The 27317-nt window shown below is 42.3% G+C and overlaps 1 protein-coding gene across 5 annotated transcripts in view; it reads right to left on the minus strand.

Moving 5' to 3' along the window:
- Positions 1-27317, minus strand: part of CENPC (centromere protein C) — a 274172-nt gene that overhangs the window by 243593 nt on the left and 3262 nt on the right. For all 5 annotated transcript variants that reach the window (XM_073542563.1, XM_073542570.1, XM_073542556.1 and 2 more), the window contains exons 2-4: positions 8724-8761; positions 6411-6484; positions 4405-4487 (exon numbers count right to left, since the gene is read on the minus strand). In XM_073542563.1, the coding sequence (XP_073398664.1) occupies positions 4405-4487; positions 6411-6484; positions 8724-8761 (195 nt within the window). The remainder of the gene's footprint in view (positions 1-4404; positions 4488-6410; positions 6485-8723; positions 8762-27317) is intronic.

Genomic DNA, 27317 nt, shown 5'->3' on the forward strand with positions numbered 1-27317 from the left:
ATTGGCAGTTGGCCTTCAAGCCTATACAGCTTGGAGTACAACATGTATAAAAAGGATGATATGATCAAAATACTCATTTGCCTAATGATTCTGCACCCAGTGTAGTTTTTACATCACAATGTTTAGACTGCTATAATTTTTCCATATTTCGGCCGATAGTCATGTGAGGGCTTGTTTTTTGCGGGACGTGTTGACGTTTTTATTGTTATTATTTTTGGGGCACATGACATTTTTTGATCGCTTTCGATTCAATTTTGTGTTGGGGGGGGCAGGGGGGTTTATGCGGTTCCATGTGTGGTAAAATTGATAAGGCAGTTTTATTCTTCGGCTCCGTACGATTACAGCGATACCTTATTTCCTCATTTATACAAACATGTTTATTTATATCTGTCTTTTTTATTGCATTTTATTCCACTTTTTGTTTGGCAGTATGATAAAGCATTGTTATTTGCTTTTGTTTTTAAATTTTTTTATCGTGTTCACTAAAGGGGTTTAAGTGGGACAGTTTTATAGTTCGGGTCGTTGAGGACGCGGCAATACCAAATATGTGTACTTTTATTGTTTATATATTTTTTTCATACAAATTTTTTTGGGGGGGATACAATATCTTGATTTTTTTTTTTAATATTTTTACAATTATTTGAAAAAAAAAGTTTTACTGCACTGAAAGAGACTTGTTGATTATGCACTGTGCATGATCAGCAAGTTTCCTAGCTCTGGTGACCCAGATGCCATCGTGACAACATTGGATCACGACATCGGGTCACCAAGGCAAGGATTGGGACCCCGCGTCACGCCACGGGGGGGGGGGGGGTCTCCGATCCAATGGCAGAGGGGCTATCAGCCCTCTGCCTGTTCCCAGAATGCTGCGATCGGGCGCCTTTTTTTTTTTTAAAGTAGTTTTTATTAAGCATTTTTTACGTAAATTTAGAAAAAGGGGGAGACAAATTATAAATACACAGTAATATAGATGCAAACAAGAACAAAATAAAAGCAAAAAAGTGAAGTTTAAAAGGAATGCAAGACATAGGCAAAATAAAGGATGGAACGGGTTAAGAGTCAGAAGTGTGAAGGAAAAATATGGTTTGTAAGGAAGATGGGAAAAAAGGAAAAAGAAAATTAAAGGGATAGAAGGAAAATAAAAAAGATTAGTATGTACAAGCTAGGCAAGGGAAAGGTGTTACCATACCCATATAAGATACCTTATATATAAAACATTTAAGAGGTAAGAGGAGGAAGGAAAGAAAAGGGAAAGGAAGAACACCTGTGACAACATGTGGAGAAACAAGCATATCAATAAATACTAACTTAATTATTGTAAATACTTTGTTGTATTCTAATAGCGAGTGCAACTTTCATGAAATCACATCCACTTTGCTTGAGCAGTTAAACCGCAGAATTTTTGTGCAGAAAAAAATGCAGCATTTAAGCTACATGTGAACACTATCTAAATTTCAAAGCAAAATGGATGCGATTCCACGAGCTCCGCTCTCTTTGGTCTGAAGACGCTGCTGAATGCTGGGGATCTGGTGCATTTTCTCTCTAAGCTTCTTCTGAAAAAAAAACATGAAGAAAAACAGCCGATGCATTAAGAGCAGAATCAAAGCTTTTCTGTACTATTAAAAAAGCATTAGAAACTCTAAAAATCTGCAAAGAAAAAAAAGAAAAACGCATGTTTTGCGGACACCTGCAGAAAAATAAGCAGCATTTACGTGGCTTCACCATTACATTTTTATGACTTTTTTATGGGTTTAATAGAGAAAAAAAATGCCAATCACACCATTTTTTTTACGTCATTTACAGATTCCTGTAAAAAATCTGATGTCTGTGTTGTGCGGGTTGTTACGATTTCAAGGAAACCAAATAAGTCCAGGTTAATTGCTGATAAGTGATGCTTAATATTAATAGAAAAAAAAAAGAAAAAAAAAAAGAATTGGTCATATACAGGCACCATAGAAATGCATTGTGTATATAATAATTATTTCTATGGATATGTCTACTCTGCTTCTGGGTGTATTGCCTGCAATATAGAGGTCAAGATAACCAAATACGCCTATCTCCAGCATTGTGAGCTGTGGCTCACTAGTAAAGCAACAGCCTGCAAACACAGATGCCAATTCAAGTCCCGGGACACCGATCAGAGGAGGGAAATGAAGTGAACATATAATTTAATTTGTGTACTCAGCAAAGAGAAGACCCCCCCCCCTCCTGAAAGGGGAGGAACTACGGGAGCAATAACATCGGAGAGGTGAGTATAGAAGTTGGGAGAACTGCTGAGACGTGAAAGGATGCAGGAATAAGCCCTCAAATCGGGACAGTTCTGCAGAATCCAGGACGGTTTTGAGCTATGGTGTATGATGTAATGACCCCAAGGGGAGGGGGGAGCCGATCCCGTCACAATGATTATAAAGATCAGAAAAGTGCACTGCATATTTCATCTTTATAATTTATAAGTGCAGGGACAGTACAAAAAAATTTTTTCTGCCGGAGTGCCCCTTACAACAAATTAATAGTCGCGGGTGGAGGTCTGCTCTGCCAGTGGCTGATAAAAGGCACAGGATTGCTGATTTAATCAGTCATAATGCTGGGGAGCCGGCATATTACGTACAAGTACGTCTTAAGTCAATAAAGGGTTAAATAATGAGCAATTCACAAGGAATAAGGGTCCCGTTACACTAAACGATGCACCAGCGATCCAGACAACGATACGACCTTGTCAGGATCGCTGGTGCCTCACTACATGATCGCTGGTGAGCTGTCAAACACGCAGATCTCACCAGCGATCAGGACCAGCGAGGATGCTGGTATCCAAGGTAAATAATCGGGCGAGCGCGTCACTTAGTTACCCGCTGTGTACCTTAGATATCTGCGTGCTTGTGCTGGGAGCTGGTACCAAGGTAAATATCAGGTAACTAAGCACGCACGTCACTTAGTTACCCGCTGTGTATCTTGGATACCAGCTCCCAGCGCGAGCACGCAGGTATCTAAGGTACACAGCGGGTAACTAAGTGACGCGCTCGCTTAGTTACCAGATATTTACCTTGGATACCAGCTCCCAGCATCTGCTTACAGCACTGGGAACTTGCTGATCGTTGGTCTCCCGCTGCCACATGCAGCGATGTGTGCTGGCCAGCGGGAGACCAACGATCAAAAAATGGCCCAGGACATTCAAGCACGATCAGCGATACCCGGCGGGGGAGGCGGTCGCTGACGCGTGTCACACACAGCGAGATCGTTGTTTCGTCACAAAATCAGCGATCTCGCCATGTGTGACGGGGCCTTAACATGCCACTTACAGATTTCCAGCTTTAGAAGCCCAAAGCAATGAAAGAAGTGACAAAAGACAGAACATATGCATAGCAAGCCATTTTGAAACTCAGCATTATCTTCACCCTTGGTGCTTCTTCAGACTGGATCCAGGCAAAATCCACTTGAAGACATGTACACATACCCTAACTCTAGATTACACGTTGTTCCCTCATAGCACATACATGACATTATACTGCTGAGTTGAACAGTTCAAAAGAGGAAAAAAAAAATTCATTAAAAGAGCACTGTTTGTAGGAGCAGACACTTGAGAAAAAAAATGCAGCAGAACACCACATACATGGGAAATGGCCTTCCGAGGTGCAGTTTAAAAATGTTGAAATGTAATTTTGCTTCTAGTTTCTACCATATTTTTCAAACTATAAAACACACCGGACCATAAGACTGACCCCAAATTTTTTGGGGGGAGAAACAGGTAAAAAAAAAAAAAAAAAAGTCTTACAGTCCAAATTTAAGGCATCTTACCTGGTGGCCAGAGATGGGGGCCAAAGCTGTGTCACAGGAGGCATGATCCCTTCAACAGGAAGCAGGTGGTGGCAGAAGTGTGGCGATGCTACGGCCCGGTGTCGTCGGTGAGCGGAGCAGAGTGCATCACTGCTTTCCCAGCGGTCATTTTACTGAAGACTTTGGCGGCCGGAGGTGGCATGTGCGCAGATTAGGATCTCGGCACAGACAAGATCTCAATCTGTGCAACCTCTGCCTCTGGCAGCCACTTTCCTGAAGCCCACAGCCTCAGGAAAATGGCCTCTAGAGGCGGCACGTGCGCACATTGAGATATCGGCTTGGGAAATAGCAGGCGGGAGACCAATGATGCACTCTTCTCTACTCACCGCCAACACCGGGCCGCAGCATCTCCACACTTCTGCTGCCGCTAGCTCCCTGAGGAAGGGACCCCGCTCCTCCCAGTCTGCATTCGGACTGTAAGACGCACCCTCCATTTTCCTCACATGGTTGAAAAAGTTTGTCTTCTAGTCAAAAAATACAGTAAATTATACTTGAGCTTGCAGTTTCAAAATGGACAGTAAATAAAACACTGACGTAAAAAGGACGGTCACTCTAAAAACACATTCACTTTACCTCTCTGCTTTGATGACTTGTAACTTGCACAGGCGATGAAGTTCTATTAACAGTTGAGTCAATGTCTGAGGTGGAAGCTGAATCTTAAAAAATACATATATATTTATAAACAATATTGATAAATATTTTCTGATGGCATATTTTAAATCATTAATGATTTGCTGACTTTCAGGTATCACAATGGCTTTTTACTCCACTATGACTAAATTCTAATATAGCAATGAAACAGGGCTCATACCCACGTCTCGTCTTATGTAGGCCTGAGAAGGAAGGTGTTGCAGGCGGCGGTTATGCATCAGCCGACCCAAGCCTGTTTTCTTTGTTTTTTTTTCTGCCTCCCACCCTTGAGACTGCTTTGGGACATGTCATGGTTACCCATGTCCCCCCAATGAAGCGATAAAGAGGGATTTTTGGTACTCACTGTAAAATCTTTTTTGGAGCCTTCATTGGGGGACAAAGCACCCTCCCTAACTGTTTGTACCTTTTATTGAGCTTACGTGCCTTTGTTATTGGGTTGGTACATATGTTGAGTTTTGCTTGCTTCTCCCACTGCTTTAACAATAACTGAGGTACTTTGTGCCTGTCGGTGGGTGTATACTGCTGAAGAGGAACTATTTTTCCTTTTTTGCCTAGTGTCAGCCTCCTAGGTAGAGTATCCTGAACTCCAAGATAGACTGTTATTTCGGCTATTACTTTGGTGAAGACTATCGAAGCTACAGATAGGCCGAAGAGCAAAGCTTTTAATTGAAAGTATTTTATTTCCCCCTGTATAAATAAGGTGACTCAAATGTTTTGCAGCTTGGATGTATCGGGATATGGTATTATGCATCCTTTAAGTCTTGGACCACCATGAAGCAGTTCTGAAACAGAAACTTAACAGATTAGCTTATTGATTCTATCTTGAAGGCACGGTTACTTTAGAAATCTGTTAAGGTGTTTTAAATAGATAGGAACATAGCATCTGTTTTTTTTTTAAATACAAAAAGGTGGGGGAAATAAATTCCCACCCTTTGTCCTCTGTGAGTACTTCGTCCAAAACCTGTTTCCTTACTAGACCCATATCCAAGAAGTATCGTTTCTCCTTGCAGAGATTGACATGCTAAGGATGCCGAGATGAGGAGACTTAAAGCCGCAATGCTCCTCTGGGAAATATGCAAATTGTCTCTTCAGAGAGGAAGAGGACTAGAACTCTAGTGCCACCTATTGGTAGTAGCAATCCTAAAAGTCAATATCGACTCTTTAATGAGCCTTGTCACATGACTTAAGATCAAAGCCAAACTAGAATCTCAATTTTCAGACACTGTGTTTCCAGGTACTGCCCCTTATCAGTGCAAAGTGTGAGATCTGGTTTGGCTGTGTGAGAGGCGTCTGGCTCATTAAAGGGTCGACTGCCCAGTGTCAGAAAGCTTGGACTCAGTCGAAGGTCATGGGTCTTGTAACAGGATAATGACCCAAAACACACAGCTAAAAACACCCAAGAATGGCTAAGAGGAAAACACTGGACTATTCTGAAGTTGCCTTCTATGAGCCCTGACCTAAATCCTATTGCGCATCTTTGGAAAAAGCTGAAACATGCTGTCTGGAAAAGGCAACCTTCAAACACGAGACAACTGGAGCAGTTTACTCTTGAGGAGTGGGCCAAAATACCTGTCAAGAGGTGCAGAAGTCTCATTGACAGTTACAGGAATCGTTTGATTGCAGTGATTGCCTCAAAAGGTTGTGCAAAAAAATATTAAGTTAAGGGTATCATCATTTCTGTCCAGGCCTATTTCATGAGTTTTATATTTTTTAAATTCCGTGGAAGCATGGTTGAAAAGCAATATATGACTTTCATTTGTTCATTTTCATAGATTTTTTTTTATTATTTCTCAGATTCAAGTTATTTCTGTCATTGAACGAGGTGTACCAACAATTTTGACCACATGTGTACCTTTACCCATTAAACAAACAAACAAACAAAAAAAAAAAAAAAGTACAGAACACACTAATCATAAACTTGAACTTACTTGTCAGATTAAAATATTTAGTCACAAAGGAAACAGCATTATCCCCAGGTTTCACGTCAGGAACATCTTGAAATCTAAAGTTACAAATATAGTAAGAACATGTAGGCCAATTTTCTTTTGTTATAATTAGTTTTAACAACCTTGACTTCTATTAGAGGTCGCCCTCCACATGGATGGGAATTGGCAGTGTCTCCAACTATTAGTACTCTGTTAGAAGAGTGAATTTCTGCAGACTATAAATATTGAAGCTCTTAATGAGATATAATTGTAGATCATGAGTATCAATATAACTAATGATAAGAACTTGGTGGGTGACACACTGCTGAGCTGGCCGTCAGTCAGTTAGTGCCGGGGCAAGGTTACAGTCGCCGCTCACTATATACCTAGCAGAGACTGATGACATGCCTCTAACTATAGCCACATGGCTTTAGAACTCTACTAGCTGAAGAGCCCGGCATTGCCTGGGCATAGTAACCAACTGTCATTAGTTATAACAAATTATGATTATATTGCACATAAAAACATTTCACATCATATATTCAACACTACAGAATTGCAACACATATTAACTAAACGATTACCAAAGTATTGATAGTATTTTATTTTCAACTCATTCAAGAGCCTTTTGATAAACAACATTTTTGGTTTTTCCTTTCGGTGCAAAGATGAACAGATTTTTGGCAGCTCCAATTCTTGAACAGACCACGTAAAGTAGACCATGAGAAAAGCATGGAGATTGCAAATCGATCCCTACTACTTTCAAGGACTGTCCCTGAGCATTGTTAATGGACATTGCAAATAGCAGTTGAACTGGAAACTGGAGGCGTTTAAAATCAAAAAACAAATCAGATGGAATGAGTGGAATTCTTGGAATGAAAATGTCCTCTCTTTTGGCACATCCTGTTTCTGAGCTGTGTATCTAACCCTATCCTGTGTGATGTCTGTTGAGCTGTGTACCTAATCCTCTCCTGTGTGATACTTTCTACTGAGCTGTGTATCTAATCCTATCGTGTGTGACTGACTGCTCAGCCTTGTATCTAATCCTATCCTGTGTGATACTATCTGCTGAGCCGTGTTGTGATACTGACTGTTGAGCAGTGTACCCAATCCTATCCTGTGTGATACTGTGCTGAGCGGTGTATCTATTCCTATCCTGTGTGATACTGACTGCTGAGCCGTGTATCTAATCCTATCCTGTGTGATACTGACTGCTGAGCCGTGTATCTAATCCTATCCTGTGTGATACTGACTGCTGAGCCGTGTATCTAATCCTATCCTGTGTGATACTGACTGCTGAGCCGTGTATCTAATCCTATCCTGTGTGATACTGACTGCTGAGCCGTGTATCTAATCCTATCCTGTGTGATACTGATTGCTGAGCTGTGTATCTAATCCTATCCTGTGTGATACTGGGCTCCCCTGCAGTCTGTGTCAGAGGGTGGTCTGTGTTGGCACGGTAAAAAATTGTGTTATTTCCAGCTTTACAGAAGGACGATAACACCATAGAAATAAGAATAGGCCAAATTGTTTGGTGAATTGGAATGCGCGGGGTTAAAATTTCGCCTCACAACATAGCCTATGACGCTCTCGGGGTCCAGACGTGTGACTGTGCAAAATTTTGTGGCTGTAGCTGGGATGGTGCGGATGACAATCCCGGACATACACACATACATACATACAAACACACACACATTCAGCTTTACAGTATATATTAGATCAACCTGCAAAATAACCCCATATCTGCAGGGTAATAGTCTGACAGGTTCCTTTTAAAATGATTTGGCAACTAATAAGTTAATTTCTAATATCTCCGCAACAGGGATGCAAAATTAAAGGGGGGTGTGGTGGGAAGGCGGATGTCCCATATAACCCCTTTAAATGTTTGCTATTCCTTAAGACCTGTCAGCAGGTTTTCGCTGCCTCACATGAGCGCAGCCTGATGTAGGCAATCTCATAGTGTTTAGATTTAGCAATAAAGCAGAGCTGAGGAAGTTAACTCCGCCCACACAAGGTTCTGTATATACAATATCCATAGTCAGTGTGCTGCCTATCACAGAAGGGGAATGTTGGAGCAAGGCTCAGCGACCAGCTAGTCATAGCAATAATAAGATCTTGGGTGCTAAAATTATCACTGCAATCAAACAAGACCTCAGAACGTAACAAGAAATGACATCCCTGAAATCTGTTTTAACCCCTACCTCATGCTGTCTTCTGATTACATAGCAAATACCTGCTGACAGATTCCCTTTAACACTTGAAGAGTGTTGTTACTACAGATATAAAAAAAAATTTAAAAAATATTCAAAGACTTACCTATTTCCACGATATCTTGGCCTATAGCTTTGTTTCTTCTGTTGAAGAAAAACAATTAAGAAGTATTTAGGATTTTAAATTCTTCGGATTTTACATAAGAAGCAAAGTTAATGCCAATCTGTCACAATGAAAATCTGCCAGTAGCAAGTTAGGGCTCACTCTGACATAAGTTTTTCAGGTTCGACTTAAATCTGTGTTTTTCACAGAATTTGCATACCAAGGGTTCCATAGCAAAACAGAGAAATCTAGTTTTGATCCAAAGCACAGATCAAATTAGTAAATGGAAATCTATGGATCCACTGTTTCACTTTATTTTAATAAACAGACAGCATTTGGAAGCCATCCGAGCACTATCCAATTTTCATGTTTGTTTAACAGGAGATATGGAAATAGGCTCTTCAGCAAAGGAGGGGACTTGAACTCAAGCACTACCTATGGATGTAGAAATCCTAAAAGTGAGTATCAACCCTTTAATGAGCCTGACACTTGTATTGAGTGAAGCAGAACACTATTAATCAGCAAATCGCATACTTCACCACCACTCACCAATAAGGGTATGTGCACACGATCAGAAATGGCACAGTATTTGCTCAGGATTTGACGCAGGTGAAATCTGCATCTGGTCACCAGCGCTTTTGATGCCTTTTTCCGCATGCATTTTTTATGTGTTTTTTTTATTGAATGCGTTTTTTTGTCAATTGAAATAAAGCTAATTGAAAGTTGGCTTCTGGGAAGGAAAAAAAAAAGTGATTTCCTGTTTGCAGATATATTGGGGTACGTTCCCAAGGTCAGCAAACACTGCGGGTTGGATGCTGCACACATCCGCAATGTCCAACCTGCAGTATCCAGCTGTTACACACATAGTGGGAATGAGATTTGTTGAAATCCCATCCACTATGCTGTACCAATGCCGGCGGCTCACCCACAAAGAAGGCTATACAGTGCGTCTTTCCAGACCACAGCATGTCAATTTATGTAACTGCTTAAATTACCCATTCACCATCATTAGATGCAGCTAAACAGTATTATCTTCCTAGTCACATGCGTACTAAGTGCAGGAACGCAGCTTACTACGCACGTGTACCAATTTAAATAATGGTGAATCTTGTGACACAGCCAGAAGTACACAACACAGGAAGTGGAGTAAAGCAAAGAGAGAGGTCCCCTCCTTTTTAAAAAATAAATAATTTAAAAAAAAATATAGCGTAGGGTCCCCCTGTATTTGTTAACCAGCCAGAGTAAAGTAGGCTACTGGGACTGGTATTTCAGGCTGGTAAGGATCCAATATCCATGAACCTTACCAGCCTGATAATACCAGGCCGCAGCAATCTGCTTACCTTGGATGGTTAGGCCTCTTTCACACTTCAGTTTTTTAGCATCAGTTCAAATCCGCCAAAAAGTCAGATAAGCGGATCGGTTGTGAACTGATGCGAACGGATGGCACAGGATCCGTTTTCAGACGGATCCTGAAAATGAGGAAATATAAAGGAAGAGAAAGAGAAAGAGAATTTTGTCCGGCACCCAGAAAGAATTTCGAGTTAAATCAGTGTCTGGAGGATCCGCCACAGAAAAAAACGTTGCAAGCTCCGTTTTGAAATCTTTGAGGATGGTGACGGACAGCAACTTTTCGCGGATCCTCACAAAAAACGGATGCAACGGACAGCAATCCGTCACAATCCGCCATTAATGCAAGTCAATGGGGAAAAAAACGGATCCTCAAAAGAAAATTGAGGATCCGTTTTTTTTCAAAACCTGGCGGATTGTGACTGATTGTAAAAAACGGAAGTGTGAAAGAGGCCTTAGCAAAAATAGGGGGATCCCCTCCAGAAAAAAAAAAAAAAAAAAAAAAAAATTTAGCATTGGGGGGGGGGGGGGGGGTGTCACTATTTTTGTTAACCAGCCAAGGAAAAAGCAGACAGCTGCAGCCAGGTGTCCTCAGGCTAGCGAGGTCCATGGATTTTGGCCCTCACCAGTGTTCTGCATGCCAGGACTGCGTGTGCAGGGAGCATTCATTGCGCTTTGGTGAGCACAGTGTCAGCCAGAGCCTTCCTACTACGTGTGCCGATACTTAAGAGAAATGAATATTCACCCCAATCTTTAAATATTCATTTCTCTTAAGTATCAGAGAACACGTGACCGCCGGTAGCAGCAGGAAGGCTCTGGCTGACAATGAGCACGCTAGAGAGCAATGAATACTCACGACCTGGTAAACTTTTAACCCTTGTAGGGTTAAAAGTTGACCAGTGATTTCTAATTTTTCCAACAAAATTTACAAAACCTTTATTTTTTGTCACCACATTACATTTAAAGTGACTGAGGAGTCTATATGACAGACAATATCCAAAAGTGACACCATTCTAGAAACTGCAAGGTGCTCAAAACAACATTCAAGAAGTTTATTAATAGAGTTGAGCGAATATGTTCGGAAACTATTCGCCAAATACAAATTTGCCATATTGGTACGCTATTTGTGCTGAATTTATATCTGATGATCATTTCCAAACATATTCGCCCATTTCTACTTCCATTGAATACAAAAGCGTTCGGCTGTGTTCGACGAATAATGCAAACACAATAATCGCCGGCTATCGTAATCCGAACTGAATATTTAGAAATTCGCTCAACTCTATTTATTACCCCCTCCAGGTGCTTCACAGAAATTTTAGGAATGTGGAAAAAAAATTAACATTTAACTTTTATTTTCCACAAACATTTTGCTTTAGACCTCAATTTTTTTTTTATTTTCGCAAGGATAACAGGAAAATAAAAAATGGACCCTAAAATTTGTTGTGCAATTTCTTTCGAGCATGCCGATTACCCCATATGTGAGGGAAATCTACTGTTTGGGCACACGGCAGAGCTCGGAAAAGGAGCGCCATTTGACTTTTTGAATGCAAAATTTGCTGATACAATTAGTGAACAACATGTCATGTTTGGAGAGCCCTGATGTGCCTAAACAGTGGAAACCCCCAACAAGTGCCCCCATTATGGAAACTTGGCCCCCTCAAGGAATGTGTGGTGAGCACCTCGAACCCCCAGGTGCTTCACAGATGTTTATAATGTTGAGCAATGAAAAAAAACAAAAATAAATTAAAAAAAAAAAAAAAAAAAAAAAATCACATTTTTCCCACAAAAATGTTTTTTTTAGCCTCAATTTTTTTTTTATTTATATGTTGTGCAATTTTTCAGTATGAAGTTACGCCATATGTATTGGAAAACTACTTTTGAGGCACAGTGCAGAGCTCAGAAGGGAAGCAGCACCATATTGGAGATCCGATTTTGCTGGAATGGTTTGAGAGTGCCATATCACACTGGCACATCCCCTGAGGTGCCAGAACAGCAGAAACCCTCACACCTCTCAATTAATTCCTCAAGGGGTGCAGTGATCATATTAACATCACAGGTGTGTCACAGAATTTTAGCCCATTGGGCAGTGAAGATAAAAAATTTACATTTTTACCACCAAGATTGTGTGCTAGTCCCAAATTTTACATTTTCACACTGGAAAATGGGTTAAAAAATGGTGACAATTTGTCCCACAATTTCTGTTTAATGTAGAAATACCATATGTATGGCTGTATTGTACTGCTTAGCCACGCAGAGACTCGGGAGGAACAGAGTAATTTGCCTCCTAGAGAGCAGATTTTCCTAGCACAGTTTGCGGACTCCATACATAGAGCCCCTTAGTGCTAGAAGAGCAGAATCCCCCTCAAGTGACCCCATTTTGGAAATTGTACACCATTAGGAATTTATCTACAGTGTAGTGACGATTTTAACTCCATGGGTGTTTTGCAAAAACAAGCCGCAGTGGATGCGACTGAGTGAAAATTGCAAACTGCCGTTGTAGTGACTAGTACATTATGCCTAGCTCATGTTTCTGGAGACACACCTGTAAATAAGGTGGGCTCTCTCCACTACTGAAATGCTAAATACATGATCCAGGTAAATAATTTTTTTTTAAAAACACCCGAAGAGCTGTTTTTTTAGTCACTCTGCGACTGAAAGGTCTGAATGAAAGCAATCAAAAAAATCTAATGTATTCCAAAACGGTCCTAAAACAATCTTCAACTTGTCCGGCAAAAAAATAAGACTCCATAGAACTCTATTCACCCCCCACCCCAACACACACAAAAAAAAAAAAAAAAGGTTCCGCCTTGCAGAATATGACGAAGAATTTTTTTTTTTAATATAAAGAAAACATTTTAGTGTGCCTGTAGCAACACAAAAAAAGGGCATAAAAACTAAACTTGTAATCCTGACTACAGTATTTGTTCATTTTGCCTCCCAAAAATCAGAATAAGGCTCAATTCACATTTATCCTGTACTATCCGCTTAGCGCTTCACACAAATCCCCTGATGGAACCACTAACTAACCATAATGAGGTAGATGGAGTCAGTTCAGACTGTCTGGTCCCTGTTCTGGCGGCGGCCCATAATTTTAGGCACAAGTGTGGATGCCTAAAGTTCTGTGAACTCCTAAAAGATGGATACCACTGGAGCAGATGCCAAATGGACCCCAAAGAGTCTCCATTTGCCATATTATAGGAGAGTGTACACATAAACCCTGACATAAGTGCTCAGCAAACACCACAATGTGATCCCAGCTTATACTGAAAGCAATCAAAAAATGAAATCCATAACTTATCCTGCACAAAACCAGCCCCTACTCAGGTCCGTCATGTCAACGGAAATATAGGGATTCCCACTTTACTGGTAGAAGAAAGCAACATGGCACCCATCATCTCCTCACAAGATACAGTGAAGTTTACGCTCCGAAATCCAAAAGCTCCCTTGTGCTTAAAACGCAATAAGCAGCCACGTTTGGCATTACTGTAGCAGAGACCCCAATTAACAATTTATGGGGTATGTCTCCAGAATAAGCTAGGTATAATACATTTGCAACTCTCCCAAAAAAAAAAAAAGCACAAAAAAACAAACAAAAAAAAAAAAAAACACAACACATAGCACCTATGTGAAAACACCTGTGGGGCCAAAATGGTCACTGCTGCCACAGATTAATTCATTGAGAGGTACAATTTCTACAATTAAGTCAATTTGTGTTTTTTTTTCTTCAGGCTCCTTAGGGGCTCCACAAATGTCACCCACAAACTATTCTGTGATCCAAAAGACAAATAAAGCTCCTTCCTTCTCACATTAAATTGTGGTGTTATAAATGTTATATTTCCACATCACAATATTACAAAATTCTGTGAGGCACCAGTGCTTCCAAAATACTCACTACACCCCTAGATGAAATCCTTATGCAGTGTAGTTTCCATTATGAGGTCACTTGTGGGGGTTTCTGCTCTTCTGGCACCTCAGGGGCTCAGCCAATTGAGCCCACAATTTAATCAAATGAAATCCACATCCTGAGGGTGTGTGCACACGTTGCGGATTCTGCTGTGGATCTGCAGCGGTTTTGGTCCTACAGATCCGCAGCAGAATTGCTGCGGTGAACAGTACCATTATAATCAATGGAAAACAAAAACCGCAGTGCACACGGTGCGGAATTTTCCGCGGTTTCAAAACCGCAGCATGTCACTTCTTTGTGCGGAATCCACAGCGGTTTTACACCTTCTCCATTGTCCAGGTGTCAAACCGCAGGCTAATCCGTAGATAAACCGCAGGTCAAAAGATGGAAAATTCCGCAGCGTATGCACACACCCTAAAAATAGTGCCCCATCCTATCAGATACCTGCCGTGTACTCACAGTAGTGTATAACCAGATATGGAGTACTACCACATTTAGTAAAAATTGCGCAAAATTGTCCTGTCCATTTTCTCCTATTACCTTTTGTGTGAATTTAAACTTTGAGTAAACTTTAAACTAAAGTAAAATTTTAGCGGAAAAACTCTTAAAAACCAAACACCAAGAATAACGCTGTTAAACTGCAGATATGGAGTTAATCTGCAGGTTAATAGCGTTATTCCTGGTGACTGGTTCCCTTTAAGCTTTTCGTTTTCATGACCCAATATTAACCCCTTAATGATCAGAGCTTTCTTCGGTTTTGCGATTTCATTTTTCGCTCTCCTTCTTCCCAGAGCCATAACTTTTTTATTTTTCCGTCAATATGGCCATGTGAGGGCTTATTTTTTGCGGGACGAGTTGTACTTTTGAACAATGCAATTGGTTTTACCATGTCGTGTAACAGAAAACGGGACAAAATTTCCAAGTGCAGTGAAATTGCAGAATAAGTGCAATCCCACACTTGTTTGGCTTTTTTGCTAGGTTCACTAAATGCTAAAACTAACCTGCCATTATGATTCTCCAGGTCATTACGAGTTCATGGACACCAAACACGTCTAGGTTCTTTTTTATCTAAGTGGTGAAAAAAAAAGTCCAAAGCTTGATAAAAAAAAAAAAAAATTTTCGCTATTTTCCGAGGCCCATAGCTTCTCCATTTTTAATGATCTCGGGTTGGGTGAGGGCTTATTTTTTCCGCGCCGAGCTGATATTTTTAATGATACCATTTTTGTGCAGATACGTTCTTTTGATCGCCCGGTATTGTATTTTAATGCAATGTCGCGGCAACCAAAAAAACGTAGTTCTGGCGTTTTGATTTTTTTTCTCGCTATGCCTTTTAGCGATCAGGTTAATTCTATTTTTTTATTGATAGATCGGGCTATTCTTAACATGGCGATACCAAATATGTCTATGTTTGATTTTTTTTTTTATTGTTTTATTTTGAATGGGGCGAAAGGGGGGGGTGATATAAACTCTTATATTTTTTCATTTTTTTGTATTTTTAAAGCTACAGTGTGTCCGTAAAGTCATGGTGCACTTTTGACCAGTCACAGGAAAGCAACAAAAGTCGACAGAAATGTGAAATCTGCACCAAATAAAAGGAAAACCCTACCAGTTTCTGTAGGATGATGTGGCAGCATGCGCACATGATGACGTAACACCGAAAACAGAGAATAACAAACGTTATTCACTCTGTTACACCAGACGTCCTTACCCGTGTGTGGCAAGAACTTCACTATCGTTTGGATGTGTGTAGAGCAACAAATGGAGTCCACATCGAACTGCACTGAACAGGTATGTAGCTAGGAGAGTTTCTTTTATTTGGAGCAGATTTCACATTTGATATCGTCTTTTGTTGCTTTCCAGTGACTAGTCAAAAGTCCACGATGACTTTACGGACACACTGTATTTTTCTTTAAGTTTTGGCATGCTTTAATAGCCTCCATAGGAGGCTAGAAGCTGACAACTTGAACGGCTGTGCTACATAAAGTCGATGCTCAGATCGCCTCTCTGTAGCAGAATTACAGCATTGCTATGAGCGCCGAAAACGGTGGCGCTCATAGCAACCCGGCATCAGCAACCATAGAGGTCTCCAGAAGACCTCTGGTTGTTATGACAACAAACCGATGACCCCCGATCCCGGCTTTGATGCGGGCTCACCGCCAGAGCCCACATCAAAGTGGGGTACTGCCATTTCACGCACTATACCGTCCAATGGCAGTAAGGGATTAAAAAAAGAGTCTGTAGTGTAGTTAGATGTAGGTTAAAAATGCACACCACACCAACAGATTAAGGGTATGTTTCCACTTTCAGGAAACACTGCGGATTGGTCGCTGCGTACAGCCGCAACAGCCAGATGTTACAGCATAGTGGAGGGGATTTTATGAAATCCCATCTACACTATGCATTCAAAGACGCAGGTGGCATCCCTGCATATACTCACATGCGGCGCGTCTTTATAGACCGCAGTGTCTCCGCAAGATAAATTATCTGAGCGTCCCCGCAAGAGAAATTACACAGTCTTTGGATAGGATGTGGTGATTGCGCATGTGTTCAATGAACACATGCGGAATCACTGCGCGTACAAAAGACGGCAGCGCTCTGGGCAGAGCTGCTTCCAAAGCGCTGCATATACGGAAAGTGGAAACACAACCTAATTCCTTATGGAATGTTAGGGAGAAATTGCACAAAAATTATGAGATTGATTTAATAATAATAATAATCTTTATTTTTATATAGCGCTAACATATTCCACAGCGCTTTACAGTTTGCACACATTATCATCACTGTCCCCGATGGGACTCACAATCTAAATTCCTATCAGTATGTCTTTGGATTGTGAGAGGAAACCCACACAAACACAATCTCCTTGCAGATGTTGTCCTTGGTGGGATTTGAACCCTGGACTCCAGCGCTGCAAGTCTGCAGTGCTATCCACTGAGCCACCGTGCTGCCCATTACCCATTGTGGAAATTATAAAATTTGGTGCTAAAAAAATTATTTTGGTTGGGAAAAAAAAATGCTTTTTTTTGTTTTCACATCTAAATATTATGAAGGTTTGTGATTCACCTGTAGGTTAAAAAATGTTCAGTACACACCTAGATGAATTGAGGGGTCTAGTTTTCAAAATGGGGGAAGGGGGTCATATGTCAGCCGTTTCTGCTGCTTTAGTTTGTCATAGGCTCTGCAAATGCTAATCCAAACCAATTTATGCTCCAAAAAAAAATCAAACAGCGTATTCTGTCTTTCCTGAGGCCTGCGGTTGCTCATCGAACGTGAGTATCTTTGTGTTGTATTCCATGGTATAACATCTGAATTGTTCAGTTCTACAGGATATGTTGGCGCTTTATAAATTATTTTTTTTTTTTTAGTAATGTTTTTCATTCATTTTCCACACAGAACCCGAAGCGGCCCCTCATCGACCAGCTACCAAAACACTCGCAATCATCCACCAGCGATGCAGCAACTGGGCAGGCTTCACAGGCTGGGTAACAGGCAGCCAGTCCATCAAGTTTTTCCAAGTCCATTGCCACTGGTTTTGTTGGATCTTCTCGCCAGCAGCAGAGGGCTTGGGACAGGTCAGTCATGCCCGAGTTTATTCACTTAAGCTCGATCTTCCAGGATGGGATGAAGGTGATTGGAGATTGAACCCACTGTCCAGGCTATCACGTGAACACACTTTTCCAGTAAGTCAACAGAAGCCTTGACCACCTGGAAGACGACCTTCAGAGAACAGCGCAACATTTTTTTTTTTCCTGCAATAGAGCGGGGTGTGTCGGAAAACCTGCCGCCTGAACTCCAGCTGAACGTCATGCAGGCCTGTGAGGCTGCGTACAGCGAGGCATTGCAGCAGTCTCGAACCTACCATCCGCAGTCTGGATATTACCAGCAGGCGCACATTTCTTTTCCGACACGGCAACAAGGGCAAGCACAGCATCAGTGGAAGACGCCAGCATCGAACTATCCTCCATCACCACCGCTGGACAATACTGCAGCACCCTTACAGCATCCACCAGGCTGCCGAGCGCAGCATCCACCAGGCTGCCGAGCGCAGCATCCACCAGGCTGCCGAGCGCAGCATCCACCAGGCTGCCGAGCGCAGCATCCACCAGGCTGCCGAGTGCAGCACCCCTGCAGCATCCACCAGGCTGCCGAGTGCAGCACCCCTGCAGCATCCACCAGGCTGCCGAGTGCAGCACCCCTGCAGCATCCACCAGGCTGCCGAGTGCAGCACCCCTGCAGCATCCACCAGGCTGCCGAGTGCAGCACCCCTGCAGCATCCACCAGGCTGCCGAGTGCAGCACCCCTGCAGCATCCACCACGTTGCCAAGTCCAGCACCACGCCAGCACACTGCTACAGAGGCCACGTGTATTGTTTTGTTGAGTGAAGTAGTAACAGGTGTTTCACTGGAGGTATTTTATTATTAAAGTCAGCAAACATTTCAGATACATTTACTTACAAGCGGAGTAAACCATTTAGTCTTGCCATGCCACACGTCCAGTATCAGAAATACATTTGCAGCTTACTTTATCCCTCATTTGGGCAACTTCCACTGTAGTCCTCCAAGAGTGATCTCAGTAATCCTGCAATGTGCTAGCAACATGTTCGTCACGTTCTAAGGGTACAGTTACACCTAGCGATGCACCAGCGATCCCGACTAGCGATATGATGCAGTCAGGATCGCTGGTGCATCGCTAGGTGGTCGCTAGTGAGCTGCCACTCAGGCAGATCTCACCAGCGACATCGCTGGGGACGGGGATCGCTATTTACCTGTCAGACACGGCGATCCTGCGTCCTCCCGCCCGGCTCCACGCGTCGCTCGTCGGCGCCACAGGAAGCGCCGCAGGAAGTGACCGACGAGGAATGGTCCAGCAGCTTCTCGCGTGATCAGCGATAATCAGCGGGGGAGCCGGTCGGAGGTAAGTATCACATGTAGCGATATCGCTAGCAATATCGCTGCTACGTCACAAAATCGGTGACTTTACAGCGATATTGCTAGCGATATCACAGTGTGTAACGGGGGCTTTAGTCTTGCCACTCTTTTGCCAGGATGTAATTGTGCACAACACATGCTTTGACAACCTCATCAATTTTCTCAGTTTTTATATTGATGGCTTTTCCCAAAATGCGCCATTTAGATGCAAGCAAACCAAAGGCACACTCCACAGTTCTTCGTGCCTTTGTCAGTCAATAGTTGTAAATCCTTTTGGTGTGATTCAAGGTTCGACTTGAGTACGGTTTTAGGAGGTTGGCACACATTTGTAACGCCTCAATCCCAACCACAACAAACAGCATTGATAGTCCATCAGTGTTCAGAAGAGGTGGTGGATGTGGAAATTTGAAATTATTACCATACAAACGTTGGCCCATGTCAGAGTTTTTGAAAGTCTGCGAGTCATTTCCTCGTCCAAATGAGCCAACGTCCACAGCGACAAATCGACAGCCAGCATCTGCAATCACCAAGAGAACAATCGAAAAGTATTTTTTGTAACTGAAAAACTGGAATCCACTTCCAGCAGGTTTCAGAATCCGAATGTGTTTGTCATCCACAGCCCCCAAACAGTTTGGAAAATTACAAAAGTCCTGAAATTTTGCAGCATTTTCCAGTCATAGTTCAATTGTGGGTTGGGGGAGGAATTCTTCATGCAGAACTTCACATAAAGCACGGCAAGTGTCTCCAACAGTCCCAGAAAGTGTGGACACTCCAATCAGGAATTGAAAATGTAGAGATGATAAGGTTTCTCCGGTAGCCAGGAATCTGCCGAACAGAAAATGGCAAAAAAAATAAATAAGTACATGGCTTTTATAACAATAATACTAATGACATGTGTTTCTTTTTAAAAATTACTTACCTCAGGGTCACCAACAGACGTTCCTCAGCAGGAATTGCTTGACGTAGCTGTGTGTCCTGCCTGGTGATCCTTGGACACATTGCAGCAAGTCATCGAAGCTCTGTTCCGACATCCTTGTGTAGTCGAAAAACTTATCAGGGTTTTCACGCAGCTCGGAGTACGAGTAGTAGGCTCCACGGCTTTTTCGGACTTCAACGATGGGGTGTTGCCACTGGGACGGCGACGACATCTTCTCATTCTTTCTTCACAAGCCACAGCAAAGGCAAATGCCAATTTCAATGCCAAATCCGGATTACAATAAAAGCGCTCCATGCCAAGATCCATCTTGAAGCTGGATACAGCAGCAAAAGATGAGGATTTCATCTGTACAAGGGTCTATATACAGAATCCCCATGAGACACGTCCATTTGATGTAGCTTGCATCAAGGAAATTCTCCTGGAAAAGCATTGGTCGCATATCAAAATTCATGGAAATTTTTAATGCATGCGCATAAACAACACAAATGCATGCCAAAACGCATACAAACGCAGCTTTTTGTGTGTCATGCGTAAGCTGATGCAGATAAAAAATCATGCATAAGCATGCGTTAGCGCATGCAGATACACTGTGCACAGAAACGCTAATGTGAACCTAACAGCAGCGCGGAGTTAAAGGGAATCTGTCACCCCTTTTTTGAGATATCATATAATGATAGTCAGTTGTGTGTCACATAAGGATTCTCTTAGTACTTTTGCTTCCCCTTGACCCCGCACCCTTCATGCATAAATACCTTGTTTATATCGGTTCAGATGTATGTAAACTGCCACGATCCGGTCAGCTGGGCGGGGCTTATTCACCTGCTCCCTCCCTCCCTGTCTTGCTCTATGCATTTCTTCTTGTGTAGAGCAAGACAGGGAGGGGGGAGCAGGTGAATAAGCCCCGCCCAGCGGACCGGACTGCGGCAGTTTACATACATCTGAACCGATATAAACAAGGTTTTTATGCATGAAGGGTGCGTTGTCAGGGGGAAGCAAAAGTACTAAGAGAATCCTTATGTGACACACAATTGAATGATATCATTATATGATATCTCAAAAAAGGGGTGACAGATTCCCTTTAACATGGTAACATAGTAATTAAGGTTGAAGGAAGACTTTAAGTCCATCTAGTTCAACCCATATCCTATCCTAACTTGCCCTAACATGTTGATCCAGAGGAAGGCAAAAAAACCCATGTGGCAAACAGTAAGCTTCACATTGGAGAAAAAAATTCCTTCCCAACTCCACATACGGCAATCAGACTAGCTCCCTGGATCAACGCAATATCAAGGAAACTAGTGTATATACCCTGTAATATTATACTTTTCAAGAAAGGCATCCAGTCCCTTCTTAAATTTTAGTAGGGAATCACTCATTACAACATCATATGGCAGAGAGTTCCATAGTCTCACTGCTCTTACAGTAAAGAATCTGTGTCTGTGAGTATGCTTAAACCTTCTTTCCTCCAGACGTAGAGGATGCCCCCTTGTCCCCGTCACAGGTCTAAGAGTAAAAAGATCATTAGAAAGGTCTTTGTACTGTCCCTGCATATATTTATACATTGTAATAAGATCACCCCTAAGCCTTCGATTCTCCAAACTAAATAACCCCAAGTGTAATAACCTGTCTTGGTATTGCAGACCCCCTTGTTCCCTAATAACCTTGGACGCTCTTCTCTGCACCCGCTCCAGTTCAGCTGTGTCTTTCTTATACACCAGAGACCAGAACTGTACACAGTATTATAAGTGTGGTCGCACTAGTGACTTATATAGAGGTAAAAATATGTTCTTCTCATGAGCATCTATGCCTCTTTTAATGCATCCCATTATTTTATGTGCCTTTGCAGCAGTTGCCTGACACTGGCTACTAAATGTGAGTTTGTCATCCACCCATACACCCAGGTCTTTTTCAGTAAGTTTAGCCCAGTGTTTTACAACTAAGCACATAATTATACATCGTTCGTTCTACCCAAGTGCATGACAATACATTTAACCCCATTAAAGCTCATTTGCCATTTATCAGCCCAAGCTTCTAGTTTACATAAATCCTCCTGTAATATAAAATTGTCCTCCTCTGTATTGATTACCCTGCAGTGTTTAGTGTCATCTGCAAATATTGAAATTCTACTCTCTATGCCTCCTACAAGGTCATTAATAAATATGTTAAAAAGAAGCGGACCCAAAACTGACCCCTGTGGTACCCCACAGCTAACCGTGACCCAGTCCGAGTGTGCTCTATTAATAACCACCCTTTATCCCCGAGCCAGCTCTTAACCCACTTACACATATTTTCCCCTATCCCCATTGTTTTCATTTTATGTATCAACTTTTTGTGTGGCACCGTATCAAAAGCTTTGGAAAAGTCAATGTACACCACGTCCACTGCATTCCCTTGGTCCAGTCCGGAACTTACCTCTTCATAAAAGCTTATCAGTTTAGTCTGACAGGAACGGTCCCTCCTAAACCCATGTTGATATTGGGTCATGAAGTTGTTCTTCTTCAGATACTCCAGCATAGTATTTCTTAGAAAACCCTCCCAGGACTTTACCCACAGTTGAGGTTAAACTTACTGGCCGATAATTTCCAAGTTCAGTTTTTGTCCCCTTTTTGAATATTGGCACCACATTTGCTATACGCTAGTCCTGTGGTACAGACTCTGTTCTTATGGAATCTTTAAAGATTAAAAATAATGGCCTATCTATGACTGTGCTTAATTCCTGCAGTACTCGGGGGTGTATCCCATCCGGGCCCGGGGATTTGTCAATTTTAGTGATTTTTAGATGCCGCCGTACTTCCTGCTGGGTTAAGCAGGTGACAGCTAATGGAGAATTTTTTTTTAATCACTGATCATGTTATCCGTCATGGGATTTTCTTGTGTATATACTGTTGAAAAAAAGTAATTTGGCATATTAGCTTTTTCCTCATCCACCATTTCACCCAGAATATTTTTAAGGGGGCCAACACTATCATTTTTTAGTTTCTTACCATTTATGTAGTTAAAGAATATTTTGGGATTATTTTTTATTGTCAGTCTATATATGGTTGATTACAGCTATCAATATGTGCAGATTACTATATGAAAGAATACTTATGTACAACGTATCCCTAATATACATGACATATATATACATATATGAGAGTATAGTGATAATGCAACCAAATCAAAGCTCTGACATAAAAACGTAGTGATACAAAATGATTGAGACACACAGAAAGTAGAGAGCCCGTGTCTCTTGTTACACTAAATGAACCCTGTTCTTTTGCAAAAGGAAATTTCATGCACACTATCCCTTTACAAATTAGACTGTTCACAAGTGCATTTTCCATGTCTCTGCTTTGCACTATTTTTCCAGTAAAATAGATACCAAATCAAACACCATTATAGTATACTAGCTATGAACCCGTTCTACGCCCGGGTTGCGAGCATTTTTATTGGTATATGGTCTCCCACCCTGCTATGTGCTGCCACCCGCCTATCCTGGTAAGCATGGCACCCCTCATTCCTATCCTGGTATGCATGGTACCCTCACCCCCCTCAATCCTTGTATGCATGGCACCCCATTCTTCATCCTAGTATGCCTGGACCCCTCACCCCCCTATCCTGTTATGCCTGGCCCCCTCACCCCCCTATCCTGTTATGCCTGGCCCCCTCACCCCCCCTATCCTGGTATACATGGTACCCCTCACTCCTATTAATACTACACACATCCAAAAAAAACATTTAAACTCACCCTTCTTTCCTGTGCTCCAACGCTGTCACGTTCTGCCAAGGCAGGGCAGGAGTGCGGCTGGAATCGCGCATGCACATAGCGCTGTCCGGCGCCATATTGCTGAAGACACACTGCAAGTGTGATTCCGGGTGCACTCCTGCCCCGGTTTCAGACTGAAGAGAAGCGCCGCGGCAACGCTCCTCCCGGTCAGGTATGTAAGTATGGCGGTATGCAGTGTGTACGGTACCGCCATCTCCGGCACCATACACACTCCTCACCGCTGACTGCCTCACTCTGTCTGGAGCCAGACTGCACAGGCGCATCGCGCTTGCGCAGTCTATAAAGGCTTCGGACAGAGTGATGCTTACAGCGTTATATTATAGATGGGGCCCTTCTGAATATAATTGAAGAGATCCGTAGACAAAATTTTCTGTTTCTCCATTCATAGAACAAAACTCCATTGATCTGCAAAATGCAGATGTGACGAAATTTTGGGGTAAGTTCACCCGAACAGATATGGTCAACGCTTTGGACACACCACGTCCGCTGCGTCCAAAACGCTGCCAGCTATTGAAAGTGAATCAGCATGTGTTCAGGGAACCGTGCGGATTCTCCGCGTCCAATACATTGAACGGGTGAAATTTATCTTGCGTTTTCAGCATTATTCATTCATTAAAAGCAATGAGAAAGTGAAAAAACTGCTTCAAAACACGCGCCTGCGTTTTCAGTGAATAAAACTAACTTTATTAACCATGTTCTGTGGACAAAGCTCAAAATCCAAACGCCAAAAATGGTGCCAAAGAAAAAAAAGCACCAGCAACACTTAAAAGGGCTGACTGGTCCAAAATCAGTACATTTGCAGTCACTCTGTGTCACACAGAGTGACTGGAGACTTAGCGGTTTGGAACAGACAACCCCTTTAAATGGGCATATTGAAAGCAGAGTTTTATCTGCAAAGAAGGCAAATTTTGGCTGTATAAAAAAGGCAGCAAAAACCTGCATGTGAACACTGCTTAACACAATCACAGTAACGTTTCCCAGTACACTTTGTGGATATCTGCACAACGCCATTGTATTTAATCGTTTGGGATATGCGTGCACCATTTTAGGTTGAACGCTAATTATGTAATTTGCATTATACCCACTTCCTAGGTTAAGGGGGCTGTCCACTACTGGGACAACCGCTTCCTAAAAAGAACCGGTCATCAGGATTGTGCTGAGTAACCTACAGTGTCAGGTTGGCGCCGGTATATTGATTAAAATGATACCTTGGCTGATTAAATCAGTCTTGTTTAATCTTTATTTGTAGTATTGAGTTAATGAAAGGCAGCTTGTGGAGGGGGGGGGGGGGGGTCTCTAAGGGTCCCGTTACACATAGCGACGCACCAGCGATCCCGACAACGATATTACCTTGTCAGGATCGCTGGTGTGTCGCTACATGATCGCTGGTGAGCTGTCAAACAGGCAGCTTCACCAGCGATCAGCACCAGCGACACATGGGTAACAAACTATGCACGTCGCTTAGTTACCCACTGTGTACCTTAGTTACCAGCGCACTGGTGCAGGGAGCTGGTAACCAAGGTACACATCAGGTTTCTAAGCGGCACGCACTGCTTAGAAACCCGATGTGTACCTTGGTTACCAGCTCCCTACACAAGCCGCTGGTAACTAAGGTACACATCGGGTTTCTAAGCAGCACGCCGCTTAGAAACCCAAAGTTTACCTTAGTTACCAGCGCGCTTATCGCTGGTCTCCCGCCTGTCACACGCAGCGATGCGCGCTGGCCAGCGGGAGACCAGCGATCAAAAAAATGTCCTGGCTATTCCAGGAGGATAACCGGCAGGGGGGCCGGCGCTGGTCAGTGTCACACACAGTTATCTCGCTGGTGAGATTGCTGTTGCGTCACAAAACTTGTGACTCAGCAGCGATCTCGCTAGCGAGATCGCTATGTGTGACGGGGCTTAAGTGGTGCTCTGCTTAGCTATTCATACAGATGTCTTATGAAAGGTCCCTGATCCTTCAATGACCTGCCCCCTAATTTTACATTTTGAAAAACAAGAAACATAGGAGTGTTTAAAAACGAACAAAAAATCTCTTTATTAGCACCTAAAACAATACACACTATGACGTAAACAAAAGTGCAGAATAAGGACACACAGTAGTGGTACTCTGCAAATGTACAATTAGAAACAATTTGAATCCAGTCTATTACTATATCTTGTGGTAGGATATACTATACGATTTTAACGCCATTTTCACGGCATGTTACCTCTAATTCAAAGTAATAGAATGTCAGTCTCCCGTATCATAAGTTCTAAACATGTGCAAAGTCACTGCACTTTCAGAGGGACAGTCACAAGATCTGGCATATAAAACTAGCATACAAAATTATCAAAAAAAAGCCATTAAAAGAATAGACACTGATGTTAACATGGATCACCTTACCAATAGCAGAGACACCACTGCAGCAACAATGGACAACCCGAATGCGCGTTTCGCCCAATAAATCATCATACTTTCTCAAGAGGAGGGTATTTTGCACTTTTGTGTATGTTATAGTGTGTACTGTTTTAGGTGCTAATAAAGAGATTTTTGGACGTTTTTAAACACGCCTATGTTTCTCCTTTTTCAAATGACATTTTTGGAGTGGTTTTGTTGTGACTGATAGATAGGCACCATCTTGAGTCTAATTTTTTTTTCTCCACCAAAATGGAACCGAGGCAGCTGCGCAGTAATGTCTATCGGAACGCGACAGTTGCTACTGTGCCCGCGCCGCCATTTTGATTAAGATATAGTTTTGTTATAAAAATAAAAAACTATGCCTAATAAAATTAAAATAGACATATTAGCCAACAAATCATGCTACAGTGCACCACTGCTGCCGGAGCCTGCCTGATGAATTAAAAAAAAAAAAAAAAATTATTTAAAACCATATTCTATGCAGTATGTAAAATAGGGGCAGGTCACTAAGGGATCAGTGACCTGTCAAAAGCCATAAGGATGAATAACTAAGCGAAGCACCACATAAAGAACCCCCCACACACAAGCCTGTCCCTGAGCACGAGAATCTCATTAACTGAAAATCGTAAATACAAAATAACACAACACCCACAAGACGGATTTCATCACCCAGGTATCATTTTAATCAGTATAACGGCACTGACCTGACACTGGCTGTAGGTTACTGTGCACAATCCTGCTGACAGGTTCACTTTAAACTAAATGTTTGACCCTGGTAAAATAATAAAGTCTATTACTCACCTCCAGTGGCGGCACGGGTACAGTGGTGTCGGCACTCGCACTCTCCGGGGCTGTGATGCGGTGGAATGACACGAGATGCTGGTGTCACTGGCTCCGCCTTTTGGACAAATAAACATGAAGAGGAAGTCTTGTTCAGTTCGTACGAAGGCAGTGACACCAGCATCTCGTGTAACAACACCGCATTACAGCCCCGGGGAGAGAAAGAGTGCTGACACCACAAGAACGGCCCCGGCACAGGAGGGAAGTATAGGTTTTATCGTGGCAGAACATTTAGTGTCTGTAAAGTGCTATGGAATTAATGACGCTACATAAATAAAATAAATAAGTGGTTGACCTATTAATGGACAAGCCCTTTAAAGGGGGCTTGCCAGTGACATGTTAGTCCCAATAGTACACACAGCTGAGAGCCTCTGCAGACTGCACAACCTTCATACTATTTTGCAGAGGATGTCTAAATTCTGGGAGAAAAGAAACACACAGAATGCTTCCATAAACATTGTGTATCCTT

Source organism: Dendrobates tinctorius, unplaced genomic scaffold (genome assembly GCF_039654945.1).
Source record: "Dendrobates tinctorius isolate UK_male_01 unplaced genomic scaffold, ASM3965494v1 ptg000011l, whole genome shotgun sequence".
Taxonomy (NCBI): Eukaryota; Metazoa; Chordata; class Amphibia; order Anura; family Dendrobatidae; genus Dendrobates; species Dendrobates tinctorius.